Raw genomic sequence first — 24,862 nt, forward strand, 5'->3', positions numbered from 1 at the left:
GGTAAATCCCGATGGCAAGGGTGGTCCCAGGACAACTGGTCCCCTAACTTGGCTGCAGGAGGCTGTTGGGTCTGTTAAGGCCCACTTATTGCACACCACCAGCACAGACTAACCACAAGGCAATGGTGCTATTTGCCCATAGCTGTGGCTGTGGTTGATGGATGCCAAAGCGTGTCCACGCAGTCTCCGGGGCCCACTGCTGCTCTGAGATCCCCTGTAGTTTCGTCTGGGACCGTATGATTAGTTTCCGTGTGTTGCCCACGAGGAGGCACTACATGAATCTTGTTGGTGGAGTGGCTCTGTACTGGCAGGAGGAGGCCCACTCGGTTCCTATTTTCACCCTCTATCAAGAAGGCTAGCCAGCGGCAACAGCTGTAAGCAGAGAGTAACAAGCAGAGAGCACAGTGTGCGCCATGCAGCATGCACTAACTACCAGCACCACTACACTACGGCACAAGACGCTTCACACACACCCTGTATTGTACACATACACATTAAGCCTATAGTAATATAATATACAGCATAAAATGATAGATGGATAGATAAACAGTCAGGCAGAGACAGATCGATAGATACTATACTACAACCTAAACTGACCGACTCAGAAATGTTTTATAATAAAATAAAGGGCGCTTAACAAACCTGTAGTACATAGTCAAGGGCGATGTGACGGAAGCACTTGCGTGCTGTGGTCAGGATGTTGGTGGCCTCTTCTACCTCGTGCTGCTTGTTACGAGGCACCTGGGCATTTTTCACCAGTGCCACCTCCTTATCTTCACTCACCTTATCAAACTGCTTCTTAGCATCTTTAAACTTCTTCAAGTCTCTGCAAATAAAGGTTTCAAGAGGAGAAATGGTCCTAAAAACTCAGCAGTGTTGAAAAATGTATAAAGCATTTAAAACTTAAACACTTACTCCTTCACAAAAGCCTGAAGCTGAGACTTGATGGATCTCTGGGCTTGATCAAATAATATCTAAAAAGAAATGTAGCAAATATGAAGTACTGCATGAGTTTTCTTACAAACTAAATTACAAATTTTTTGTGAGTTTTCTTACAAATTAAAGTAGATAATACTAATATAACATCAATGTAATAAAAAAAACACTAATATACAATCTAGGGCTGGGCGATATATCACACGATATTGTTATGCGCATCTAATCAGTAAAGCCGGTTCCTTGATTAGTAGTAAATCATCTTCACCTGCTTTCAAATGGAAGATTAGAGTGTTAAATTAACACTCAAGAGTGTTAAAGTTAATGAGATAATTAAGTGATTAATTTAGTGATGATTGAGCATTATTGAAGACACCTGATGATCACAAGCAGAATCACTGAAGGACAAAATCACAAATTGTAAATCACCGTTATGGAGATCAGTGTTTGCTTTAGTTGGGCTCTTGACACTTATACTTTCATTTTAAATTTTGTTTGTCTGCTGCTATTGATTTAATAGCTGTCAAATAAGACATCTGTGATCTGATAGTGTTGATTATGTTTTGACATAATCATGCTTGATCTGAAAAATGAATTCTATTCAGGTGATTTGCTTTAATTTGTTAGCAACAGTTTTGTGGTTGTATTGGCTATCTATATTTTTCTTATAACTTAAAATTTTTAATATATATTCTGATCAAATCACTCTCATCTTTATTTAGAAACACAGCTATCAATAATCAGCCTGTGTATCTCAATTGTGGTGACAAAATTAATCATTGTTGCCACCAATCACAACTCATTAATGGCTCCCATCATGCATTGCGGTTTGAATAAATTACGACCTGAATTGTCTATGTAATTTACTTTTCCTACTTGAATATTCTACTCGTCACCGTTGTTGAGAAGCATTGACTGAATCTTGAGGTCTGTGTGTGCCTAAAGGAAAGTTTTTTTTTTTTTTAAACAACTTTTGAGAAATCCATCAATTATATTTAACATTCTGGATATTTATGCAGAATCTCAGTTATACATTAACCAACAGAAAAAATTATAGACATAAATATCGAATGATGAATATCTTTATGTAACCAACATCATTTTGTAATTGTTTATATTTGTTCATCTGACAGGTAAAACTCAGATGCAACAGCAAATTCAAATACGAAGTTTATATTATAAGGGTCAAGAGCCCAACTAAAGCAAACACTCATCTCCATAACGGTGGCTTAAAATTTTAGATTTTTTTCCTTGTGATTCTGCTTTAGGTGTCTTCAATAATGGTCATCACTCATTTAATCACTTAATTATCTCATTAACTTTAACACTCTTGAGTGTGGACTCATATACACTCCAGGTGTGTTAATTTAACACGGGAGATTTTGTCGTGACGAAGAGCCGTAGTTCACTGACCAGCTGAGCCATATCGCATTAACCCTCAGGTGCTCTTCGGTCATTTCTGACCGAAAAAATTTATGTTTTGAAATGTTAAAAATCACAGCTTCATCGGAATGTTACGAAACTTGGTGACTTTTATTCCATTGGGTATGTGAACACACAAAAAAATTGAGGTCATGATCCGAGCATGCTAAGTGGTCGTAAAAAAAATAGTCACACTTGTGCTCTTCGGTCAAAAATGACCATAGGAAATGAATGGGAAATTGACAAAAACACAAAAACTTTGAGAATTTTTGTGTGTACAATCTACAAATCGGCCACGATGCAGAAAAAAAGTGCTCAGCATTGAAGGGGTGACACTCTAAAATATCAAGAGTGCAAAACAGACATACCCACCCACCCACACACACACACACACACACACACTTTTATACACAAAAACACCAATAAATTGTGATTAAAAAATCTGTTTTGAATTTCTAAAAAATCACTGCTTCATCAGAAAATTACGAAACTTCGTGACTTTTATGGCAACATGAATGTGAACACACAAAAAAAATTGAGGTCATGATTCGAGCACTTTAAGTGGTCATAAAAAAATGAGATACACTTCTGCTCTTCTGTCAAACATGACCGACCACAGGAAATGAATGGGAAATTGACAAAAACAACAATCTACAACTACAATCTACAATCTACAATTTTCAATCTACAAATTGGCCATGATGCAGAAAAAAGTGCTCAACAATGAAGGGGTGACACTCTAAAACATCAAGATTGTGATATTGACACTCACCCACACTCACAAACAGATGCACACACGCACAAATAAACACACACCTATATATTTGTTAGTTCAGTGACACAAATAGACATGCTCATTAAATATTATTTTACATAAAGTGTTATAATTGAATGAATTGCATTGTTTTTTTTGTTTGTTTTTTGTACAAATTCAGAATAAAAAAAATATGTATAAAATTTGCTTCCTAGCATTCTCTTTCTAACACAATGTTTAGGTTTGACTGTAATCATAATGCAAAAACTAACACTTTAAATCAATATTAAAAAAAAAATCTAAAACTTGATAAGAAATAGTATTTGAGATTGTTTAAATATATGTTGAAATCCACCTATAACAAAAAAAAATAAGTAAACGTGTTAATGAACAGCTGTGGAATTCACATGCCTCTCCATAGAGAACTGTACATTTCATCTAGTGGTTACAACATGGTTCTACGCTTTCTCTCCATACTCTTACCAGATGGCGCTAATCTGCCTTCAAAAAATTTTTTTGGAAGGCCTAGTCTCTATTTTAACCTAAAATACTGCTTAAAAAAATAAAATAAAAAATGTATATATAAAAAAAAGTTTGTATTATTTTCAATGGCAAAAATGGACCATAAATATTACATAAATATTAATAAGTAACATCAAATTGGCTCAAAATACAAAATTAAAAAGAAAAAATATAACTGAACAAAAATAAATTGCATTGGTTTTACTGGGATGGAGAAAGTTACGAAACTTGGTGAGTTTTATTCCATTGGGTATGTGAACACACAAAAAAATTGAGGTCATGATCCGAGCATGCTAAGTGGTCGTAAAAAAAATAGTCACACTTGTGCTCTTCGGTCAAAAATGACCGACCATAGGAAATGAATGGGAAATTGACAAAAACACAAAAACTTTGAGAATTTTTGTGTGTACAATCTACAAATCAGCCACGATGCAGAAAAAAAGTGCTCACATTGAAGGGGTGACACTCTAAAATATCAAGAGTGCAAAACAGACATACCCACCCACACACACACACACACACACACACACACACACACTTTTATACACAAAAACACCAATAAATTGTGATTAAAAAATCTGTTTTGAATTTCTAAAAAATCACTGCTTCATCAGAAAATTACGAAACTTCGTGACTTTTATGGCAACATGTATGTGAACACACAAAAAAATTGAGGTCATGATTCGAGCACTTTAAGTGGTTGTAAAAAAATGAGATACACTTCTGCTCTTCTGTCAAACATGACCGACCACAGGAAATGAATGGGAAATTGACAAAAACAACAATCTACAACTTCAAACTACAATTTGCAATCTACAAATTGGCCATGATGCAGAAAAAAGTGCTCAACAATGAAGGGGTGACACTCTAAAACATCAAGATTGTGATATTGACACTAACCCACACTCACAAACAGATGCACACACGCACAAATAAACACACACCTATATATTTGTTACGGTTCACACAAATAGACATGCTCATTAAATATTATTTTACATAAAGTGTTATAATTGAATGAATTGCATTGTTTTTTGTACAAATTCAGAATAAAGAAAATATGTATAAAATTCTCTTTCTAACACAATGTTTAGGTTTGACTGTAATCATAATGCAAAAACTAACACTTTAAATCACTATTAAAAAAAAAAATTTAAAACTTGATAAGAAATAGTATTTGAGATTGTTTAAATATATGTTGAAATCCACCTATAACAAAAAAAATAAAATAAGTAAACGTGTCCATGAACAGCTGGGGAATTCACATGCCTCTCCATAGAGAACTGTACATTTCATCTAGTGGTTACAACATGGTTCTACGCTTTCTCTCCATACTCTTACCAGATGGCGCTAATCTGCCTTCAAAAAATTTTTTTGGAAGGCCTAGTCTCTATTTTAACCTAAAATACTGCTTAAAAAAAATAAAATAAAAAATGTATATATATAAAAAAAAGTTTGTATTATTTTCAATGGCAAAAATGGACCATAAATATTGCATAAATATTAATAAGTAACATCAAATTGGCTCAAAATAAAAAATTAAAAAGAAAAAATATAACTGAAAAAAAATAAATTGCATTGGTTTTACTGGGATGGAGAAAGTTTCATTTTTAGGTGTCCGGTCACTTTTGACCGGGAAGATAACAAGTGTGACTCCGAAACGAAGGCTAGTGATAACACCATGATTCTACGCTTTTTCTCTATACAGTAACTAGATGGTCCTAATTTTCTTCAAAAAATATTTTTTTTCTGAAGGCCAAGACTCTATAGTATACTAAAATACTGCATTCATAATTTTTTTTTTTAAAAATTATATGTATATTTAGAAAAATATATATACTTTTCCATGGCAAAAATAAACCATAAATATTGCATAAATATTAATAAGTTCAATCAAACTGTCTCAAAATACTAAATTGAAAAGAATAAATATTATAGAACAAAAATAAATTGCATTGGTTTTACTGGGATGGAGAAAGTTTCATTTTTAGGTGTCCGGTCACTTTTGACGGGAAGATAACAAGTGTGACTCCGAAACGAAGAGCACCTGAGGGTTAAATATCGCTGTCGATATGTCCTCAATATTAACGCGATATGGCTCAGCTTGTTAGTGAACTACGGCTCTTTGTAGTAAATGCCGGTCCATCTGAAAGCAGGTGAAGGTGATTTACTGCTAATCAAGTAACCGGCTTTACTGATTAGATGCGCATAACAATATCGTGCGATATATCGCCCAGCCCTAAAAATGTGGGTTTTTATTTTAGAAAACTATTTTATATTAATGCCATTGTTGTATTTTAATTTATTAATATATATGATGATCATGTTGACAAGACAAACTGGAGGAAACTCCAGTTAAGTTACATCACTTTAACACAAATATTCCTGATATGTGCTACAAATGTAAACAAGAAAAGGGAACTTTATTCCACTGTATGTGGGAATGCACTAAAGTTAATTGCTTTTGGATTAAAATGTTTAATATTATAAGCCAAATCATTAGTAAAGCAATTGACCCTTCGCTAAGCCACGCCCGAAAACCGCCAATGGCCAATCATGTCTTAGCAACCGTAACTATGCGCGGGAGGTCTGGCAAGCTTTCGAACGAGGGAAACATGCTGAAGCAGTGTGCGTATGGATTGTGCAAATCTGATACCGATATACTAAAAGTTTGGACGGGGGAGAGGAATTGTTTTCCTTCCAGAAAATCTAAAAAGCCAAGGGGAGAAATGATTGGCGTGATCTAGCATTTCCTATCTTGGACAGACACTGTTCTCCTGACTTGGAGTTTATGTCGGTGAGATGCAGACCCTTTTTTCTGCCTAGAGAGCTAGCCGTTATTGTCATCACTGCAGTCTACATACCACCAGACGCTAATGTAAACACGGCTCTCTCTCTGCTGCTAAACGCCATCAATACTCACCAACGCGCCCACCCCAGTGGAGTCCACATTATTGCAGGGGACTTCAATAAGGTAAATCTCAAGACTGTATTACCAAAATTCCACCAATATGTAAAATGCCCTACAAGAAGGGAAAACACTCTGGATCATGTATATTCCAACATCAAGCATGCGTACAGAGTTGTACCCCTTCCCCACCTGGGCCGGTCAGACCACCTCTCCCTGCTCCTCACTCCAGCATATATCCCCCTCAGGCGACAAACAAAGCCCACAAAAAAGATCATCACCACCTGGCCCGAGGATGCACTCCACCGATTACAGGACTGCTTCGATAACACACAGTGGGAAGCCTTCTACCACAAAGACCTGGAAATATTCACAGACACAGTACTGTCTTACATCAAGTACTGTATTGGGAATGTCACTGTGGAAAAGAGCATCTGGGTGTCCTCAAACCAGAAACCCTGGATGACGCGCCAGGTCTGCATGCTCCTCCGGGCCCGTGACTCAGCCTTTAGGTCAGGTGACAGATCATCGTACAGCGCCGCTCGTGCCAACCTGAGGAGAGGCATTAGGACTGCTAAAGTCGAATATAAGAGGAGGATAGAGGAACAGCTCAACAACCCCAGACAAGTGTGGCGGGGCATACAGACCATCACTAACTACAGAGGCTGTGCTGTGACACCCGGGAATTTGGATGCGGGACTGGCAGAGGAGCTGAACAGCTTCTTTCCCCGCTTTGAGTCTCAAACACAGCATCCAGTCTCATCACTTCAACAACCATCACAACCCCAACTAGCTCCCCAGCGCCCCTCCCCCCCACTTACTCTTGACGCACAGGATGTGTGGCGGGCGCTCTGTGCAGTGAACCCCAGAAAGGCTGCTGGTCCAGATGGAGTACCTGGGAAGGTGCTCAAGGCATGTGCTTGGCAGCTATCACAGGTCTTTACAGACATCTTCAACCTGTCTCTGGAACAAGCTGTCATTCCACCCTGCTTGAAGTCTGCTATAATCATCCCGATCCCTAAAAAGTCACCCACGACCAGCCTCAATGATTTTCGCGCCATAGCACTCACCCCAGTTATCACCAAATGTTTAGAGAAACTGGTTTTGAAACACATCGAAGCCTGTCTACCTTCCACACTGGATCCGCATCAGTTTGCGTATCGGACTAACAGATCCACCGAAGACGCCATAGCCATCGCTCTCCACTCAGCGCTGAGTCACCTGGAGCAACAGGGGAGCTACGTTAGGATGCTCTTCGTTGACTTCAGCTCAGCTTTTAACACAATAATACCGGACATTTTGATCCCCTAGCTAACCAACCTGGGGGTGCCACCACAAACCTGCTCCTGGATAAAGAACTTTTTGGTCAACCGACCCCAGCAGGTGAAACTGGGTCCTCACCTCTCTTCTTCCCGCACTCTTAGCACTGGCTCTCCACAGGGCTGCGTGCTGAGCCCATTACTCTACTCTCTATACACATCCGACTGCAGTCCCGCCCACCCAGAGAACATCATCATCAAGTTCGCTGATGATACAACGGTGGTGGGGCTGATTACAGGGGGAAACGAGGCGGCCTACAGAGATGAGGTCCTGAAACTTAGCGAGTGGTGTGCATCAAACAACCTGGCACTAAACATCAACAAGACCAAGGAACACATCCTGGACTTCAGGCGGAACAAAGCCGCTCCTGCCCCCCTGTAAATCAACGGCAGATGTGTAGAGCGAGTGGAGTCCTTCAAATTCCTCGGCATTCACATCTCTGCAGACCTCACCTGGTCGGCCAACACCACAGCTCTGGTCAAGAAGGCCCAGCAGCGGCTACACTTCCTGAGGGTCCTCAGGAAGGAACAACTAAAAACTCAGCTGCTGGTGACCTTCTACCGTTCCACCATCGAGAGCCTGTTGACCTATGCTGTGACAGTGTGGCACTCCAGCTGCACGGAGGCCGACAGGAAGCGACTGCAGAGGGTGACAAACACTGCGCAAAAAATAATTGGCTGCCCTCTGCCCTCTTTGACTGCCATCTACAACTCTCGTTGTCTCAGCAGGGCTAGAAACATCCTGAGGGACACCACCCACCCCGGCTGCCATCTCTTTAACCTGTTGCCCTCAGCAGGCGCTTCAGGTCAATACGGGCCAGAACAAACAGACTCAGGGATAGCTTCTTCCCCAAAGCTGTCACCATACTCAACCTACACTCAGACTTGCACTAATGTATGTATGTGTTATTTATGTGTGCACTTTTAGAGAGTTGCTCTCCAAATCTCATTGTACTGTGTACAATGACAATAAAGGCTTTCAATTCAATTCAATTCAATTCAATTCAATTCAATTCAATTCAATTCAATTCAATTCAATTCAATTCAATTCAATCTATGTGCGAGACCTATTCACAACTACTGGTAAATGTGGACATGCTTAACAAAAACACTTATTGCTTGGAAATATTGACGGTTCTTTGGTCATAATAATAACGTAAAATAAGACGATTAAAGAGACTAGACAAAGGCTCACTGACATACTTTAAAATATATTTCAGCATTTTATTAATCGACGTCCTACTAACGTTACCCCTTACTAAGTAACTTTACCCAATCCGATCGCGGCTCTCCCGGTATTAGTGTTATTCCACAAGATTTATTGATAAGCTGTTTGATTTATAATTATTAATATTATTTTCACATACCCTGCTGTGTATGAATAGCTGTTCCTCAATGTGTGTGTTTCCCATTTGAACGTTCAGCGTATGAGGCGCTGCTGCTAGCGCTGGTACTATAACGTTAGGCTTTAACTTCAATTTTTAAGAAATTATTCTCTAATCGGTTGCATATAATGTCGTGAATATATCCCTCGAATGCATACTGTAGTCCCTTTTGTCTTGCTCTCTCAGATATTTCACTTGTTCACCGAAAATTACTAATTATCTCATTGGGAATGTCTGACACCGGTGCATCCACACTATAATCGATGGGCCAGCCGCGAAAGCTTGACAGGTGTAGCAACAGTAACTAGGGAGGGCGGGGCTTAGCGAAGGGTCAATTCCTCTTGTTCCATAGTTCCAATTGTTCCAATTCTTTGTTTATTAGAAGCTAAACGTGTAATAGCATATACTTGGAAAAAAGAAGAAAGTCCCGGCGTGTCTCAATGGATAAAGGGGATGACCTCACATCTTGCCTTAGAAAAGATTACCTACTTTTTGAAAAACAAGCCAGATACCTTTTGGTCCATTTGGAAAGTGTTTTATAACTTTTTGGAGAGTCTAGATGATGACTCATTCGTGGAATTGATGGACATTGAGAGTATATAGACAATTAGCCTATGTTATCGCTGTTTTTTTTTTTTAATTGTTGTAATGGAAAATGGAAATGTTGTTCAAACTTGTGTGACAATTTTTGACAAATAAAATTGTTGTTTAAAAAAAAAGATATGGTGATCATTATTATAAGTACAATAAGTAAAACAATGTATGTTAATTAAAGTAAAACAATGTTATGTTTTGTATGATTTATAGAGTACTTATGTAATGATGAGATAACACTTATGTAAATAAAATAAAAGATTTCAGAACTAGAGACACATAAATGTAATAAAAAACACTAATATACAATCAATTTTAAAGGTGGGTATTTATTTCAGAAAACTAACTAATGCCATTTGAGAAATACAGAACATGTTTTGAGTTTCATATTGTTGAACCCAATAATTTAACCTAATAATTAGAACTGAATGCATTAAAATAGATATTAAATATACTTAAAATTAATAATTATTAAGCATAATCAACCCTAATTACTTTATATTAATGCCATTGCTGTCTTTTAATTTATAAATAGATTTGATAATCTACCCTAATTATTTTATATTAATGCCATTGTTGTATTTTAATTTATAAATAGATATGATGATCATTATTATAATTACATTACGGATTTTGCATAGCGTATCTCCGCCTTACCTCGTGGGTATAAAAAGGAGGACGCCGCAACATGCAGGTACGTTTCTTCGCTGAGGAGCCAAGACTGAACTCGGCTGTTCCGGTACAGCGGAAGGTGGCAGGAAGACGGAATGTCTCCGTTCCCTACTCAGGGAACTAGGGTTACATACATAACCGAGACGTTCCCTTTCGTTGTCACTCCGAGTTCCGTCGGACAATGACGAATGGGGATACAAGTCTAATTACACCACCGTCACAGCGGTCTTCCAGTGCCCTGCATAAATCTGAGATCCATGACGTGAGACTGGCACGGACGAACAATTCCTATTTAGCACAGGAATACAAAGGTACACTGTGGAGCATATCCCATAGTTTAGAGGAAACATGCAATTACTGCCAACCCAGAAGGGGGGGGGGGGGGGGGCGACTTAAGAATACACATATGACCCGAAGGAAGCATATGGAGAAACACTGAGGTGTCCAGCTGCAGCTGCAGGGTGAATATTCAACCCCAGAGATGGCAAGGTGGCTTGCCAAAGTAAAGACACATGATCTGAGAGACTTACAGTGGAAATACACATGTGGGGGTCGCACATGGAAGGCACCTAGCCAACGCGCAGGCAATATAGACACTAGCATCGGCATCACCAGTGCTGGAGGAACTCAGTGCTTATAAGGCTCACCTGAGGAAAATAATTGCACGTATCCAGTAGGTGGAGTGGAATGGCGAGCAAGCAAAGACACCTGAGCGGGTTCTAGTACCGGATGGTTGAAGCGAGTACATGGGTGGACACAGGCTCCACTCGGAGATTGTAGAATCTGGCGAATGTGTAGGGTTCAGCCTGCAGCTCTGCAGATGTCTGTTAGCGAGGTGCAATGTGCTAGAGCCCAAGAGGATACCACACTCCGGGTATCCACTGAGTGGGCAGTCACACTAAGGGGTCATGGACAACCTTCCTTCTGGTATGCCAAAGCAATGGCGTCCACAATCCAGTGGGACAGCCTTGCTTGGAGAGAGCCTTTCTCTTCAGCATCCACCCATAATAGACAAAGAGCTGGTCTGAGGTCCTGACACTGCGTCCTGTCAATGTAGGCACGAAGAGTGTGTACTAGACAGAGCAGTAGCAAGGCTGGGGCAGCCCTTGCAGGTTCACTACCAGGTCCCGGGGGGAATGGTAGGAACCTTCGGCACATATCCAGGCCGGGGTGTCAGGATCATGTGAGAGTAGGCCGGCCCGAATTCCAGGCACGCTTTGTCAACGGAGAATGCATGCAGATCCAATACCCTCTTGATGGAGGCCAATGCAACCAGGAGTGATGTCTTCTTGACAGGAACTTAAGCTCCACTGATTGCAAAGGCACAAAGGAGGCACTCTGCAGGGCAGTTAGAACCACTGAGAGGTCCCAAGAGGGAACGAGAGGAGGCGAGGAGGATACAGTCTCCTCGCTCCCCTCAGGAACCTGACGATTAGGTCGTGCTTCACCACCGACTTACCTTCGATTAGATCATGGTGTGCGGCAATAGCAGCAACATAGACCTTCAGGGTGGAGGGAGACAGCCTTCGCTCCAACCCATCTTGAAGGAAGGAAAGCATGACGCTGATCGAACATCTCTGGGGGTCTTCTCGATGAGAAGAGCACCAATTGACGAAGAAGTTCCACTTCAACGCATAGACGTGTCTAGTGGACGACGCTCTAGCGGAAGGTAGCCACCATCGCTGGTGGTAGGGTACTCAAACCTACCTCGTCCCATCAAGGTGCCACACGTGGAGGTTTTAAGATCGGGATGAGGGTGCCATAGGGTGCCCCATCCCTGAGAAGGAGATCCTTCCTCAGAGGAAATGGCCAGGGGTGCTGTCGTGTTGAGTACAAGTTCGGAAAACCAGATCCGATTGCGCCACTTTGGCGCAACCAGAATGACCTGCTCCTTGTCCTCCCTGATCTTGCACAGGGTCAGTGCGAGAAGGCTCACTGGGGGAAACGCATAATTGTGCAGGCCAGCTGTGCGCCAGTGCATCCGTGCTGAGCGTGCCCTCGGACAGGGAGTAAAACGAAGTCGCAGTGGGACGCAGTGGGACGATTCGCGGGAGGCAAACAGATCTGTGCGTCCTGAAATGATCCCAAATCAGCTGAACCGACTTGGGATGGAGTCGCCATTCTCCAGGAAGAGGCTGAAGCAGGACTTCCGGAACATAAATGGTTTGAAGCGACTTCAGATACTTCTGACTCCATAAGAGGTGGCGGGCAAGTTGCGACATACGGCGAGAGCATAGACCACCTTGTTGGAGATGTATGCTACTGTCGCGGTATTGTCTGATCGGACTAGTACGTGCTGGGTCTTGAGCAGCACATGGAAGCGGTGCAGAGCGAGACGTACTGCCAGCAACTTGAGGCAATTGACATGGCATAGAAGCTGGGGTCCTGTCCAGGAGTCTGCGGCAGCATATCCATTGCACATGGTGCCCCAGCCAGTGCATGGAAACTCATTCTAAAGATACTCCAGCCCTTAGAAACTGAGGTTCAATCACGGGGTGAAGGTCTAACAGCAGGTCGGAGTAACTGGTACTCGGGAGCACGCCGTGTTGCCATGCCCACCTCAGGACTCAGTCTTGCATAAACCACCCACAAACGCAGTCTCAACATGCTTAAGCCCAGGCATGTGAAACAGTGATCGTGGCTGTCAAATGAGGACAGGAAACAACTGCATCCAGAAACACACGGGTGAAACGTCATCCTGAAAAGGACGCAATCTTCACCCGTGTTGCTCTTTTTACAGAAAACGCTCTCTTATCGTGCTGATGCACACAGGGATAAACAGCAACACAGCAGGGAAACTGCAAGCCCACTGTGCGCACTCAACCGAATACCAGCTGTGACAACAGCTCTTTGAAAAAAGGCAGATCGCACGAAGCAGCAGCTGGTACCCGGGAGATCGTGAAGATCACGAAGATCGCTGAAGTGCCATCACACCAACAAAACTGCAGACTTGTTGAGTGTGAAGATAAATTACTAATCTTGAAGCTCATCGACACAACCAGTCGGCTCCGAAGCTAAAAGCATATGTGAGTGCGCTCGCTTCCGCTTTATACCCACACTGGCAGGCGGGGTGCGGAATGCAAGTCCTGCATGCCAATATTCATTGGCTCGTTTTAATTCACTCGAAGGCAATTGGTCTCCCTAGCGTGATCCCAAATCGTTGGAAACTCCTCTGACGAGATGTTTTTTTATGTGTACTTTTGAAGTTTGAAAATATTATACCTTTGAGGTGATGAGGTCTCCCCAAAGGGAGGTTTGTCACAAACATACATAAAGATATCTAATACTTTCAGATGACTTACTGTATGATAGTTGTTCATTTCCTGCAGAGTCTCAGAAAATGCTGCTAAACTGGACTGAAGAGAGAAAGAAAACACAGTACACACTGCACTGCGTCAACATGTCAGTGCTTCCAAAAATAGTCAAACAAAGAAGCAGAAAATCATATTTGACAACTCGCAGACTGGACTTAAAAAAAAAAAAAAAAAAAAACAAGGACCCTGTCCAATGTGGCATTACATCACCAAATTGTGGACTTAATGGAAGAATGTTAGGGCTTAGGCATAATTTAGGACAGGGCCACAGTTTGTGAGATTAATTACTAAAGAGTGTAAATTAGAAATATGCAAGCAAAAATAACAAATATAAACAAAAAGGACAGCTGTTATGGGCTGTGTCTTACCCCGATGACCTCATCTCTGGTGGACTGCAAAGCCAGTTCTCTGATTCCATTCACAAACTGCTTGTTAGCCTGGTTATAAACTCTTCCAGCATCTATCATCCCTATACACAGCTTCACCAGCTGTAAAACAGTGTATTCACATGCAGTAAATACCACCTCACTACATGCAGGAGTAAACACAAACACTTAAGTTTCCAAGTTGATACAAAGTTTGCAGTTATAAAGATGGCTTATTTTATTAACAGGAGGATCATTTTTAAAGAGTGATCTGATTGAATAATAATGTATTATTATAATTATGCTTATTAGTGGTTGTCATCTTGTAAATTATGCCAACGTACAAATGCTAGAAAAAAACATTTTTCACATTAATACATTTTGTTTATTTAGAATAATATATTTTTATTATGATTTTAACAAAATCCAAAACAGACAATGACAGCAGTACAACAAGAATCTGCATTGTATTGTACCACACAATTGTACCACACAACTGGCCCAACCTGATATCTTCCCCCCCCCCCCCCCCATGTTGTGGTTCTTGACTCTGCACACTATCTTCTCTCCTCCAGGGCTCATTCAGGCATGCAAATCTTACAAACCTCCTGCCTTCAGCTGTGTTATGTGAGGGCAAAAGAAATACTTCTGGTGGGAGTGGTAGAATTGTTTCATTCCCACAGCAGCAGAACAGGCAGAAAGAGAAAACAATCCCTGTTCTTCTGTTGTGGGAGATGCCCCAATAAAGATTGTTGATAACCATTGGCTTAATCCCCCAAGCTCAGGCACAACCACTTGGGTCACGAGAAAGGGTACAACAAAGGCAGAATAAAGATTTGGGTGATAGGTGTTTATTGTTCTTTGTTCTTTTGCTTGTGAATCTAAGGTTTTCCTTTTTCATGTTTGGTGTCATTTTAAGTGTCTCAAATTGATTGGTAAAATGGTCTTAATTTCATTGCAGTCATTGGAAATAGGAGAAAGATTGAGAACTTAGGAGAATCCTGTTCTCCTCCATGGGTGATGTCTTTTCAAGATATCTTCCCTCTCCCCCCGAGACCAGGTGTTACCCCCTGGGGTACAGGAATTGACCCAAAACAAACTCTGAAAGATATTGGTACAACCCTTTTGTTCTGGTCTGGGTATTTAAGGCTAGGTAACAGAGCAGTCTTCAGGAACCTGTAACCAGGAAAACCATACAGTGCTGTGTCAGTGTTTTCCCAGTGGAAAGCACTCACACACTACTGTGTGTCTCTGTCATGAATGCATTGCTTACTTTTAGAATAATCTTTTGAGTGATTGATGTCATGTATTTATTATTTCTGAATTGGCTGTTAATTGCTTGGGTAATTGGCATGACACATTTTTTTCTGACAAATAAATGTTACATCTTGATTTATTCTGAAGTATTCTGACATCATTATTTTAGTAGATTATAGGAGGCTGGTGCTACCATAAATCTTGCAGGATAGTTCAAACTAGAGGTCGACCGATTCATCGGATTTGCCGATTAATCGGCACCGATAGTTGACTGGTGGAACTATCGTTATCGGCAAAAATCCGCACCGATAGTTATTTCCTGGTTTCGTCCTGGTTTCGTCCGTTGCTGGGGCGGCTGAGAAGTGCGCGCTGTCATTCATTACACAGTACGAGAGAGCTGAGAAGGGTCTGCTGGCATCATGCAGTACAAGAGCGGCCTCTAGAGGTGTCATAAAAACTATCAACTGATGCCTCGTGTTGTTTATTTCGACACGTGACACTGCGCGCTGCACTGAGATCGCGCGCTGTGTGGAAAGCGGAGATCGCTGACATCTGATGCGCGTGCTAAAGCACGGACAGCGAAAAGGTACAGGGAATTTTGTCATATCATTATAAACGGATGAATTTGTTGACTAAATGCTGCATTAGTAGAGAAAGAACCGCACAACAGTATGTTTGTTTGCCTTCGAGAGTGGCTGAGAGGACGCACATTAGTAGTACCTCAAGCGGTTAAAACACTGACACAAAAAGTCCGACCCGAACAGGGGCGATTCTAGGATTTTTTCAACTGGGGGGCACAAGAGGGGCCACAATTATTACAGAGGGGCCATTCTTATGTTGTGTATTTATGTAGAACTGTAGATATCCAAATCATTTCAAGTTCAGTAAGCTTTAAAATCAGCAATAAACAGTGATACCCTGTAATCTTTTAATAGCAGTTATTTACTGCTCTAAATCAAAACAATAAAATACAATTTATATTAACTTTTCACTTTACAAAAGTGATAGAAAAACTGTAATAAATAAAATAATCCAATGAATTAGTGTCCAACTCACAAATAATAATAGAACAGCCTTATTTATATAAATGCATAATTATATTAATCATTCATATAATAAATACACAATTAATGAATTCATAAAACTGTAATAAAATTGTATACATCTTTTTCCCCACATCCTATTCAATTTGCATTTCAGCAGTTGCAGTAAATTTGCATTGATGAATAGACCAAATCTGCTTATTTCGAGGAAGGCTAATTAGTCTTGAGCATATTGATTGTAAAATATCACATATAATACTTTGTTAGATAGCTACTTTTTCAAAAAGGTATGATTAAGTTTAATGTAATATATGTGGATCATAGAAACAGTGACTTAATTATCCAGTAGTATTAATTATTTATTTTGCTATTTAATCATGCATTTTTATTTAATTATCTTTTTTATATTTTTTTATTTGAGAATGTTTCTGGATGCAGGGATTAAATTAAAAATTCTTTTGACTGATTTTTTTTTTTTTCAGGCCAAGTCATATTCCTGTAACTTTATTTAAATATTCGAGACCAATAGCGTTTTAAGGAGAGATGTTTTAAACCGATCTAATATTGCCAGTTTGCGTAATTTAAAGCTATTTTAATTTATGAAAAACAATTACTTATCTTGACAAATAGGCCTAATCAACCATCTACATAACTTTTCAGTGCATGTTTTTATTTATCTTATAAGACCAAACAATGCTAACTGGCTGAGGGAAAAGTGAAGTTTCATAACTTTATATATTTAACTTTTAGGCTATTTAACTTTAACTTTGTATCCCATTAGAGAGCTGACTTATGTTTAACTGAATTGTTTACTTGTTTTCTCATTGTATAGCTTATTATAGCCTACCTATTAGGCTACTTATACTTTTGAATGGGATATTATCATTAAAACTGACATTTAACAAAAGAGACATGGTTGTGTAATTTTATATATTCTAAAATATATAAAATATTCTTTATGTGTATGTTTTTACTATACATTCTCTTCACTGTGTGTAATACAACAAAACGATACAACCCTGTCTGTTTGTTAAATGTCAGTTTTAATGATCAATAATGTTTCACATTTTTAAAATGAAAATAAAAAGAAGCAGGGTTGTGTTTTATATTTCGTGTTATAAATATATGCAGTGAAGATAGTCAATGTGAGTTAAGGTTACCTGAACCACATTTTTGTGGCCATTAATCTGTTCATGATAATGTCCATTTATAAATGAAATGAGGCAGAGTGCTGTTTTATATGTATTTCGTTTTATTGTTGATGAAAAGAAGCAAAGTTGTGTTTTATACCATATAAGAGATAACCGGAGTAGCCGCATGCTGAGTGACGCGATCAAGAACGCGCTATTCCATTGGCAGAATGACCGGACTCGCGTCATCTCGTCCTCGGGAGTTCGTTCTCCGAAGTTTGCGTTCTTGGTATTGAGAAACGACCAATATTGACCCGCGTTCTGTTTTCTATCATACGACCGCAGCAAACGAGCAGTAGCCTGACATGTACTTCTCAAAATCTAAGACTAATTGAGTGAACATGGAGCAGTTATTCCTTGAGCGGGAATTGAAAAACCGGAGTGGACCATGAGCGAAGTGATTACAGAATGCTTAGAGTGGAGAGAGGAACGTGCTTTCGCTCCACTCCAGGCTTTATCATTTTCCCCTCAGCAGGGTGAAAACACATCGTCTTTCCTTAAAAAATAATAAGCTGTATAAAATATATCAACTTACCGTGTGGTTTTGAGAAGCATCGCGCGACGCGGAATCATGAATTATTCTACAAGCTGAAAGATTATGATTTGAATTTTTGAGTGACAGACAATTAGAAGGGTGGGGGCACACTGGGGGGCCAATCAGTTTTCAGGAGGGGCCAGTGCCCCCATGGCCCCTCCCCTGGCTACGCCACTGGACCCGAATGTTTAATGTCACAAATTGTTACCATCTATTTGCATTAGTTTATATCCAGCTGGTCACTTTGATGCATTCATTATGCAGCGACGTATAAGCTAGAGACGTATGATAGCAAACTGATATGTTCATACAGCCGACAAAAACAAACGAATCAGAGAAGCATTCGATTTCGGTTCTTTTTTCACCATCACTTTAATACATATTTATTTTTTATTAAATATTCATTAAGTTCTATAAAATACAGGGCTCCAGTCCAGACTGTGACCAAATAGTCGCATTTTGCGACCAAAATTTGAGAGTGTGCGAATGAATTTTACACCCAGTCGCACGTGTGCGCCCGGTAAATTTGCCACACGTTAAATGCATGGTAAAGCGTGGAAGGGACGCGTCAATGAATCCGTGACAAGAATAGCGCGATTAAACGTCTGTGGGAACATGAGAGACGGAGTGAGACGGAGACAAATAGGCTATCACAACCTGATGTGCGTCTGAGAAATAAGCGATCTATCGACACGTTACCTAGCAGCGAATACAAATGAAGTGAAAGTGGAACTAAAATACGCAACTCATATAGGCTATGCTTCACGGACCATTGGCGTTTTTATTAGGTTGGACCAATAATAGACAGAGCAGCGCATAGTGGAGCACCCCGAACCACCGACAGTAATAAAGCCCCGAACTTGCCAGTCGCTGGTTAACACATTAATTAACATTAACTAAGGTTAATAACTGCTGTTCATTGTTTGTTAATTAACGTACTACATTTTTAAATTAAGGTTTTTATTTGTTAACCATAGTTAAAACTCTATGAACTAACATGAATGATCAAGGTGAAATTGTATTGCTCAAATATTAATGCTGTAAACATTTATATTGCATAATGCACATAGTTCATGTAAACTAGCTAATAAATCTTTGTTAACAAATTGGACTTGCAACATGTTATAGCTAAAGAAACACACATTTAACATATTTTAATGTTTAAATTATTTTCAGATGGCAAATTTAGTAATTATTTGAAACGTCTTTTTTATTCATTAGGTTGGCTTGAAAAAGAACAGTTAAACAGTTACATTTGGAATGTTTAATTTGTTATTTAGAATATTATTTTTTGTTTGTTTGAAAGAATGCCTTTTATGCCAGTTTTTTAGTATTTTTATAATAAAGTTCAGCACTGTTTTACTTGGAGTGTTATGTTTGTTTTTATCCAGTATCAATTTTAAAAACTATCGGTTGATTAATCGGTTATCGGCAAGTACAGCCCAACCTAGCTATCGTTATCGGTAAAATCCAATATCGGTCGACCTCTAGTTCAAACTAAAGGCACAGATGTGAATGGAGCAGTAGGCACATCCTCTGGAGACCTTTTGATTTCTGTCTATCACTGATTTAGCAAGTTGTATGGAAATGGCTAAAGTAAACTACATTCTTTGTACGAGTGAGCAGTAGGCAACCGAATTAAGAAGTAATAACTAACCCTGCACCCTCTGACTAAATTCAGAACTGACAAGGTTTGTGTCCGTGTGAAACACGATGCGGCCGACGTGATCTCTGTGCGGCATCGGGTCCATAATGAATTAATAACTGAAAGTGTAAGAAACTCTGAATAATCAAAGAACTAAATTAAATCATAATCAATAGTTATGGTTATTTTCTAATAAGAAACACAATCTAAACTTGATCATCAGTAAAAATTGGAGTCAGATTAAGCGTAGAGCTAAAGTAATATTAAACGTAAGTTTAATAAATTAAGTGAACTTCGCTGGAGCGCTGAAAAGACATACACGCATTATCCCTTCGCCCAGCCGTTGGATTCCGTCTTTGGGCCAATGGGTGGTCCTTACAAAATAAAAAACAAACACAAAGAAAGAAAAAATGAAAACAAAAGATCATATTTTCTTACAATCTGCCAATAGTTACTGGAAAAATCAATCAATCAATCAATCAATCAATCAATCAATCAATCAATCAATCAATCAATCAATCAATCAATGTCAGCTGCCTCCGGAGTCCCACAAGCCAACCAGGCCCGATAGTACTTCTTCTTCAGCTTGACGGCCTCCTTTACTTCCGGTGTCCACCACCGGGTTTGGGGATTGCCGCCTCGACAGGCACCGGAGACCTTACGGCCACAGCTCCGAGCAGCCGCTTCGACAATGGAGGTGGAGAACATGGTCCACTCAGACTCAATGGCCCTCATTTATCATTGTTGCGTAGAAACGGGCGTATATTTTGGCGTAATATTATGCTTACGCTCCTCTCACCGCCTGATTTATAAAGCTGTACGTACCTTTGAAATCCAGGTGTACACAATGCTTGCCCTTGATAAATCCCGCGGCCGAAAACGATCGTCATTAGAATAACACGCCCCTAAATATTCAAGTCTCCGCTCCCCCCACACCCTCATTTTACGCCATGGACACACGGAAGACGGCAAAGAAGAGAAATTTCTCCGACGTGGAGCCGAAATGACCTATCACAATGCATTATTTTACAGCACGTCTTTTGAAATAAGCATTCAACTTCGAAATCACGTCACATGTATAATAGTGATGATGATAATGTGATGTGAAGTACCATTCATTAACATTAATAATTGCATGACAATTTGTAATATTCTTATTATTATTAGGCCTATATGATTTGTATTAATGACGCTTATTGTTATTTAGAAGAAGGATGTCGTTATTATTATTTGTATTATTACACTGCAAAAACTCAAAATCTTGCCAAGTATATTTTTCTAATTTCTAGTCAAAATATCTCAGCTCACTTAATATAAGACAAAATTACCTAAAGACCAAGATTTAAGTAAGATACAGGAGCTTGTTTTTAGACAGTGCATCTTGAATATCTTGTTAAGTGAAACTGTCTTAAAAATATCTTGTTTTGAGTCATATCTCAGATGAAACAAGCTTTTTTGACATTTTGACAGTTTTTTAAGCTGCTGTGTTATTTGTAAAAGATGAATCGTCTTGTTTCAAGAAACAGACTTAACTTGAATTGAGACAAATCTGCTTCATTGAAAACTGCAGGCCAACATGCCCAACTCACAACAACTCACAATGACATGACAGCAAAAAAAAAAAAAAAAAAAAAACGTAATTTATTTACGTATAAACAACTTTACCAACATACAAATTTATATGTATTCCTATTTAACTTATGCATATTAAAATCGTGGTTTTGACTCTATTGCATTCAATTGTCTTATCAATTAAATTTTCAGTCTCATTTATTAATAGTTTAACGTTACTCATAAATAATAACATTTCGTTCTGTTCGTGCCTTTTGCTGCAAACTCGCTTTGAAGCATTAGCCTACATGGTGTTTAACAATAATATACTTTAAAACCTTCCCATATGGAAAAGGTTTGCTAAAAACTCCTGTGATTTGTATATGTTCCAACAGAATATTGTAAGGGACATATGCAAAAACCACATATATAAATTGCATAATATTAATGTATTTTTAATCATATTATGTAATATGTGTTCTACAAACAACTAAAGCAATATAGATTTTCATGAAGTAAAAACAAAAAAATGCAAATTTAATATGAATTTCCAGCATGGATGTGTATAAACAGAGGACAAGATAAGAACCAGCATGAGGGAAGTACAGCCTACTGATTGATTTATTTACTGCACTGAGTCGAGGGGCCTATGCCTGTATCAGTCTGGTTACATACTGTATAATCTGTCTTAGATTAAAAACACAACATTTAAACTACTCACACGCAAGCACACATTTTAATTACAAAATTATTTTTATTAGAATGTGTTCTACAAGATGCAGTTCCATATTTCACATATCAATAGTTTTCATTTTATATCCTGCATCGATTTCATTTTCATTTGTGACAATTTCTCTAAACTTTATCACAGTACTATGGTACAACCTACAAACAAAAAACTTTCCTAAATGTTGAAGTGTTGAAGTCTTTATTAACTAAACTGAATATAATTTACTCAATAGTTTGAGTTGAACATACCGAAATAAATGACTAAAACTCCAACAATTAATTTTGTCTGAAATTTACAGTTATATTTAAGTTTTTCACTAAAATAGGCTAATTTAGTTTTTGACTAACCAATTATTAATTTAAAATACACTTAGCTAATATTTGTGAAATTTCCATCTCAATATTTGAGACTGGATAATTAAACTGATCTGTCTCAAGAACCACAAATATTTCTAAAATAAAATCAATATTATTATTTAACACGCATAAGAAATTAATTAAGTTTACTCAATTAAAATGTATTTTACTGTCTATGATTACAACAACGCACCCCTCCCCACCCTCTGACGTGACGACATCTCAACGGTTGAACTTGAGTGAGCGCTGTTTGAACTTGCGGTTGCGCGCTGTTTGAACTCTCCCAGTCCAGAAAAGAACAGATCTCTTCTCCTCTTCTCTTCTCATCGGCGCAGAATTGGAGCATTTCCACCTGACATTAAGGTTTGTTTGTTTTATTTTATCTGTATAATCATTAATATGCTTTAAATAATTTTATTTAATGAAAAAAGAACATACAGAGACGCAATGTTACTCACCTTAAACGAGTGTCGACTTGCGCCTGCCTTTTCGCGTGATTGTAAGGCCTTGCATAAAAAAAACACACGACTATATTCTTAAAGATAATGGATATAACTAATTTGGATGATAAAATGTCCTCAGAACTGTGCACTGGTTGTTTATTGGCAGGTTATGGAGTCAGTCGCGTCGCAGCATTTTTCGGCTGTGAGTGACGCAGGAAGGACGGCGGTCTAAATTTAGAAGTTTCCCCGCAGAGGCGAGTCCATCTCCGGCATGGGAACCAGCGCTGACCCGGTGAATACTGAATAACAGACCGGTTATTACACTTGAATTACTTTAATGTTTAGGCCTAAATGTTTAATTTTTACATCGAAAATGTTTCTTACATGAGTTTAGATGTAGTCAATATTGTACAACTTATGTGTTAAAAATAGAATAAAATATGTTTGCTGTAATGTTAGGATATTAATTGACAATAAAGGCCGTGTCATGTAGTTATGCTGGTGGTTGTATGGAATATTTTATAAGGTTTAGAGGAAATAAAAAAAGTTAATATTACTGCCATATAAACACAGTTTATATTACTCATAATTATTTGTTTTTAAATGTTTCCCCCCAATTATTTCTACTCAAGTTTATTTGTTAATGTACCAAATGCAGTTACTCAGATCTATTTAATTTGTTTTACTAACATTTACTCAGTTAATACAGTGTAAGTAATTGCTTTCACTGCTTAAAAATTTAATCAATATTCTAAGTTTAAAAAGGTTAGTAAATCATATTAAATGTTTTTAGAGTGCATCAACACCAGAGTTCATGTCACATACTAAAACATATTCGAGCCAATTTTAATCACTGTTCTAGAAACATATTTGATTCAACTTTGTTCATTTGCAATAATATGTTGTTGTTTTTTTATGAATTTTTTTCTTCTGCTGAACAAGAAGAAAGATATTTATTTGGTACCGGTTTTGACATTTTCTCACTAAATAAATTATTGCGATTTAAACATGTAACGTTATGTTTGTTGTTTTTATTTATAATTGTAACGTTAGTTACATAGTTTTAAGAAATGGGTTAGGGTAGGATTAGTGGCTCAAACTATATTTTAATGCTTTATTGTTAATAAAACTGCCATTGCCCTACACATTATGTTCATTACGTTTTATCCTTTTAAAGGGATTGTTCACTTTGAAATTAATTTTTGATTTGTTTTCGCTTACCTCAAGGGCATCCAAGATGTAGGTGTCTTTGTTTCCACAGTATTTTCAACTTTGACATTTTTTGGTCGAACCTGTGTTGTCTGTCAGTCATATAATGCAGGTTTAGGGGGTCCACCTCAAAGAGCATGCACAGAGAAGTCAAAATTAAACATGATTTAATGACTCTTGAATGTAAGTACACACTGATGGCCAAAGACACGAAATGAGCGGAGGGGGTGGGAAAACGAACAGTATTTATATAGTTTTTACCTCTTGTAAACAGCCATGTCGAACTGATCTGAATCAGATGTTGCTGACGCGCGAGAGATCACTTCTGGCGTAATGTTGGACACGGTTCGGTTCAGTTTGACATCTGATTCAGATCAGTTTGACATGGCTGTGAACAAGAGGTAAAAACTATATAAATACTGTTTGTTTTCTCACACAAAACGCTCGTTTCGTGTCTTAGGCCATCAATGTGTACTTACATTTACGAGTCATTAAATCATGTTTAATTTGGACTTCTCTGTGCATGCTCTTTGACGTGGACCCCCATACCTGCATTATATGACTGACAGACAACAACGGTTTGACCGAAAAATGTCAAAATTGAAAATACTGTGGAAAAGAAGACACCTACATCTTGGATGCCCTTGAGGTAAGCTAAAACATCAAAAATTTATTTCAAAGTGAACTATCCCTTTAATATTGTCTATAAAAT

General features: G+C 38.6%; 1 protein-coding gene and 2 long non-coding RNA genes across 3 annotated transcripts in view; 1 reads left to right on the forward strand and 2 right to left on the reverse strand.

The window, feature by feature from the left end:
• The window catches only part of acap2a (ArfGAP with coiled-coil, ankyrin repeat and PH domains 2a), a 142,955-nt gene that overhangs the window by 104,306 nt on the left and 13,787 nt on the right, over window positions 1-24,862 (reverse strand). The window contains exons 3-6 of the mRNA XM_089130965.1: window positions 14,195-14,314; window positions 13,815-13,868; window positions 916-974; window positions 643-826 (exon numbers count right to left, since the gene is read on the reverse strand). Coding sequence (XP_088987091.1) covers window positions 643-826; window positions 916-974; window positions 13,815-13,868; window positions 14,195-14,314 — 417 coding nt within the window. The remainder of the gene's footprint in view (window positions 1-642; window positions 827-915; window positions 975-13,814; window positions 13,869-14,194; window positions 14,315-24,862) is intronic.
• LOC148981389 (uncharacterized) lies at window positions 22,468-23,119 on the reverse strand. The gene is made up of 2 exons (XR_016168492.1): window positions 22,957-23,119; window positions 22,468-22,850 (listed from the first exon to the last, which is right to left on the reverse strand). It is a non-coding gene; the product is annotated as an uncharacterized LOC148981389 (long non-coding RNA).
• On the forward strand, window positions 22,737-23,955 carry LOC120461408 (uncharacterized). Its single transcript, XR_005618158.2, has 2 exons — window positions 22,737-22,861; window positions 23,108-23,955. It is a non-coding gene; the product is annotated as an uncharacterized LOC120461408 (long non-coding RNA).

The sequence above is a fragment of the Pimephales promelas genome, chromosome 5, assembly GCF_988280905.1.
Source record: "Pimephales promelas chromosome 5, fPimPro1.hap1.1, whole genome shotgun sequence".
NCBI lineage: Eukaryota > Metazoa > Chordata > Actinopteri > Cypriniformes > Leuciscidae > Pimephales > Pimephales promelas.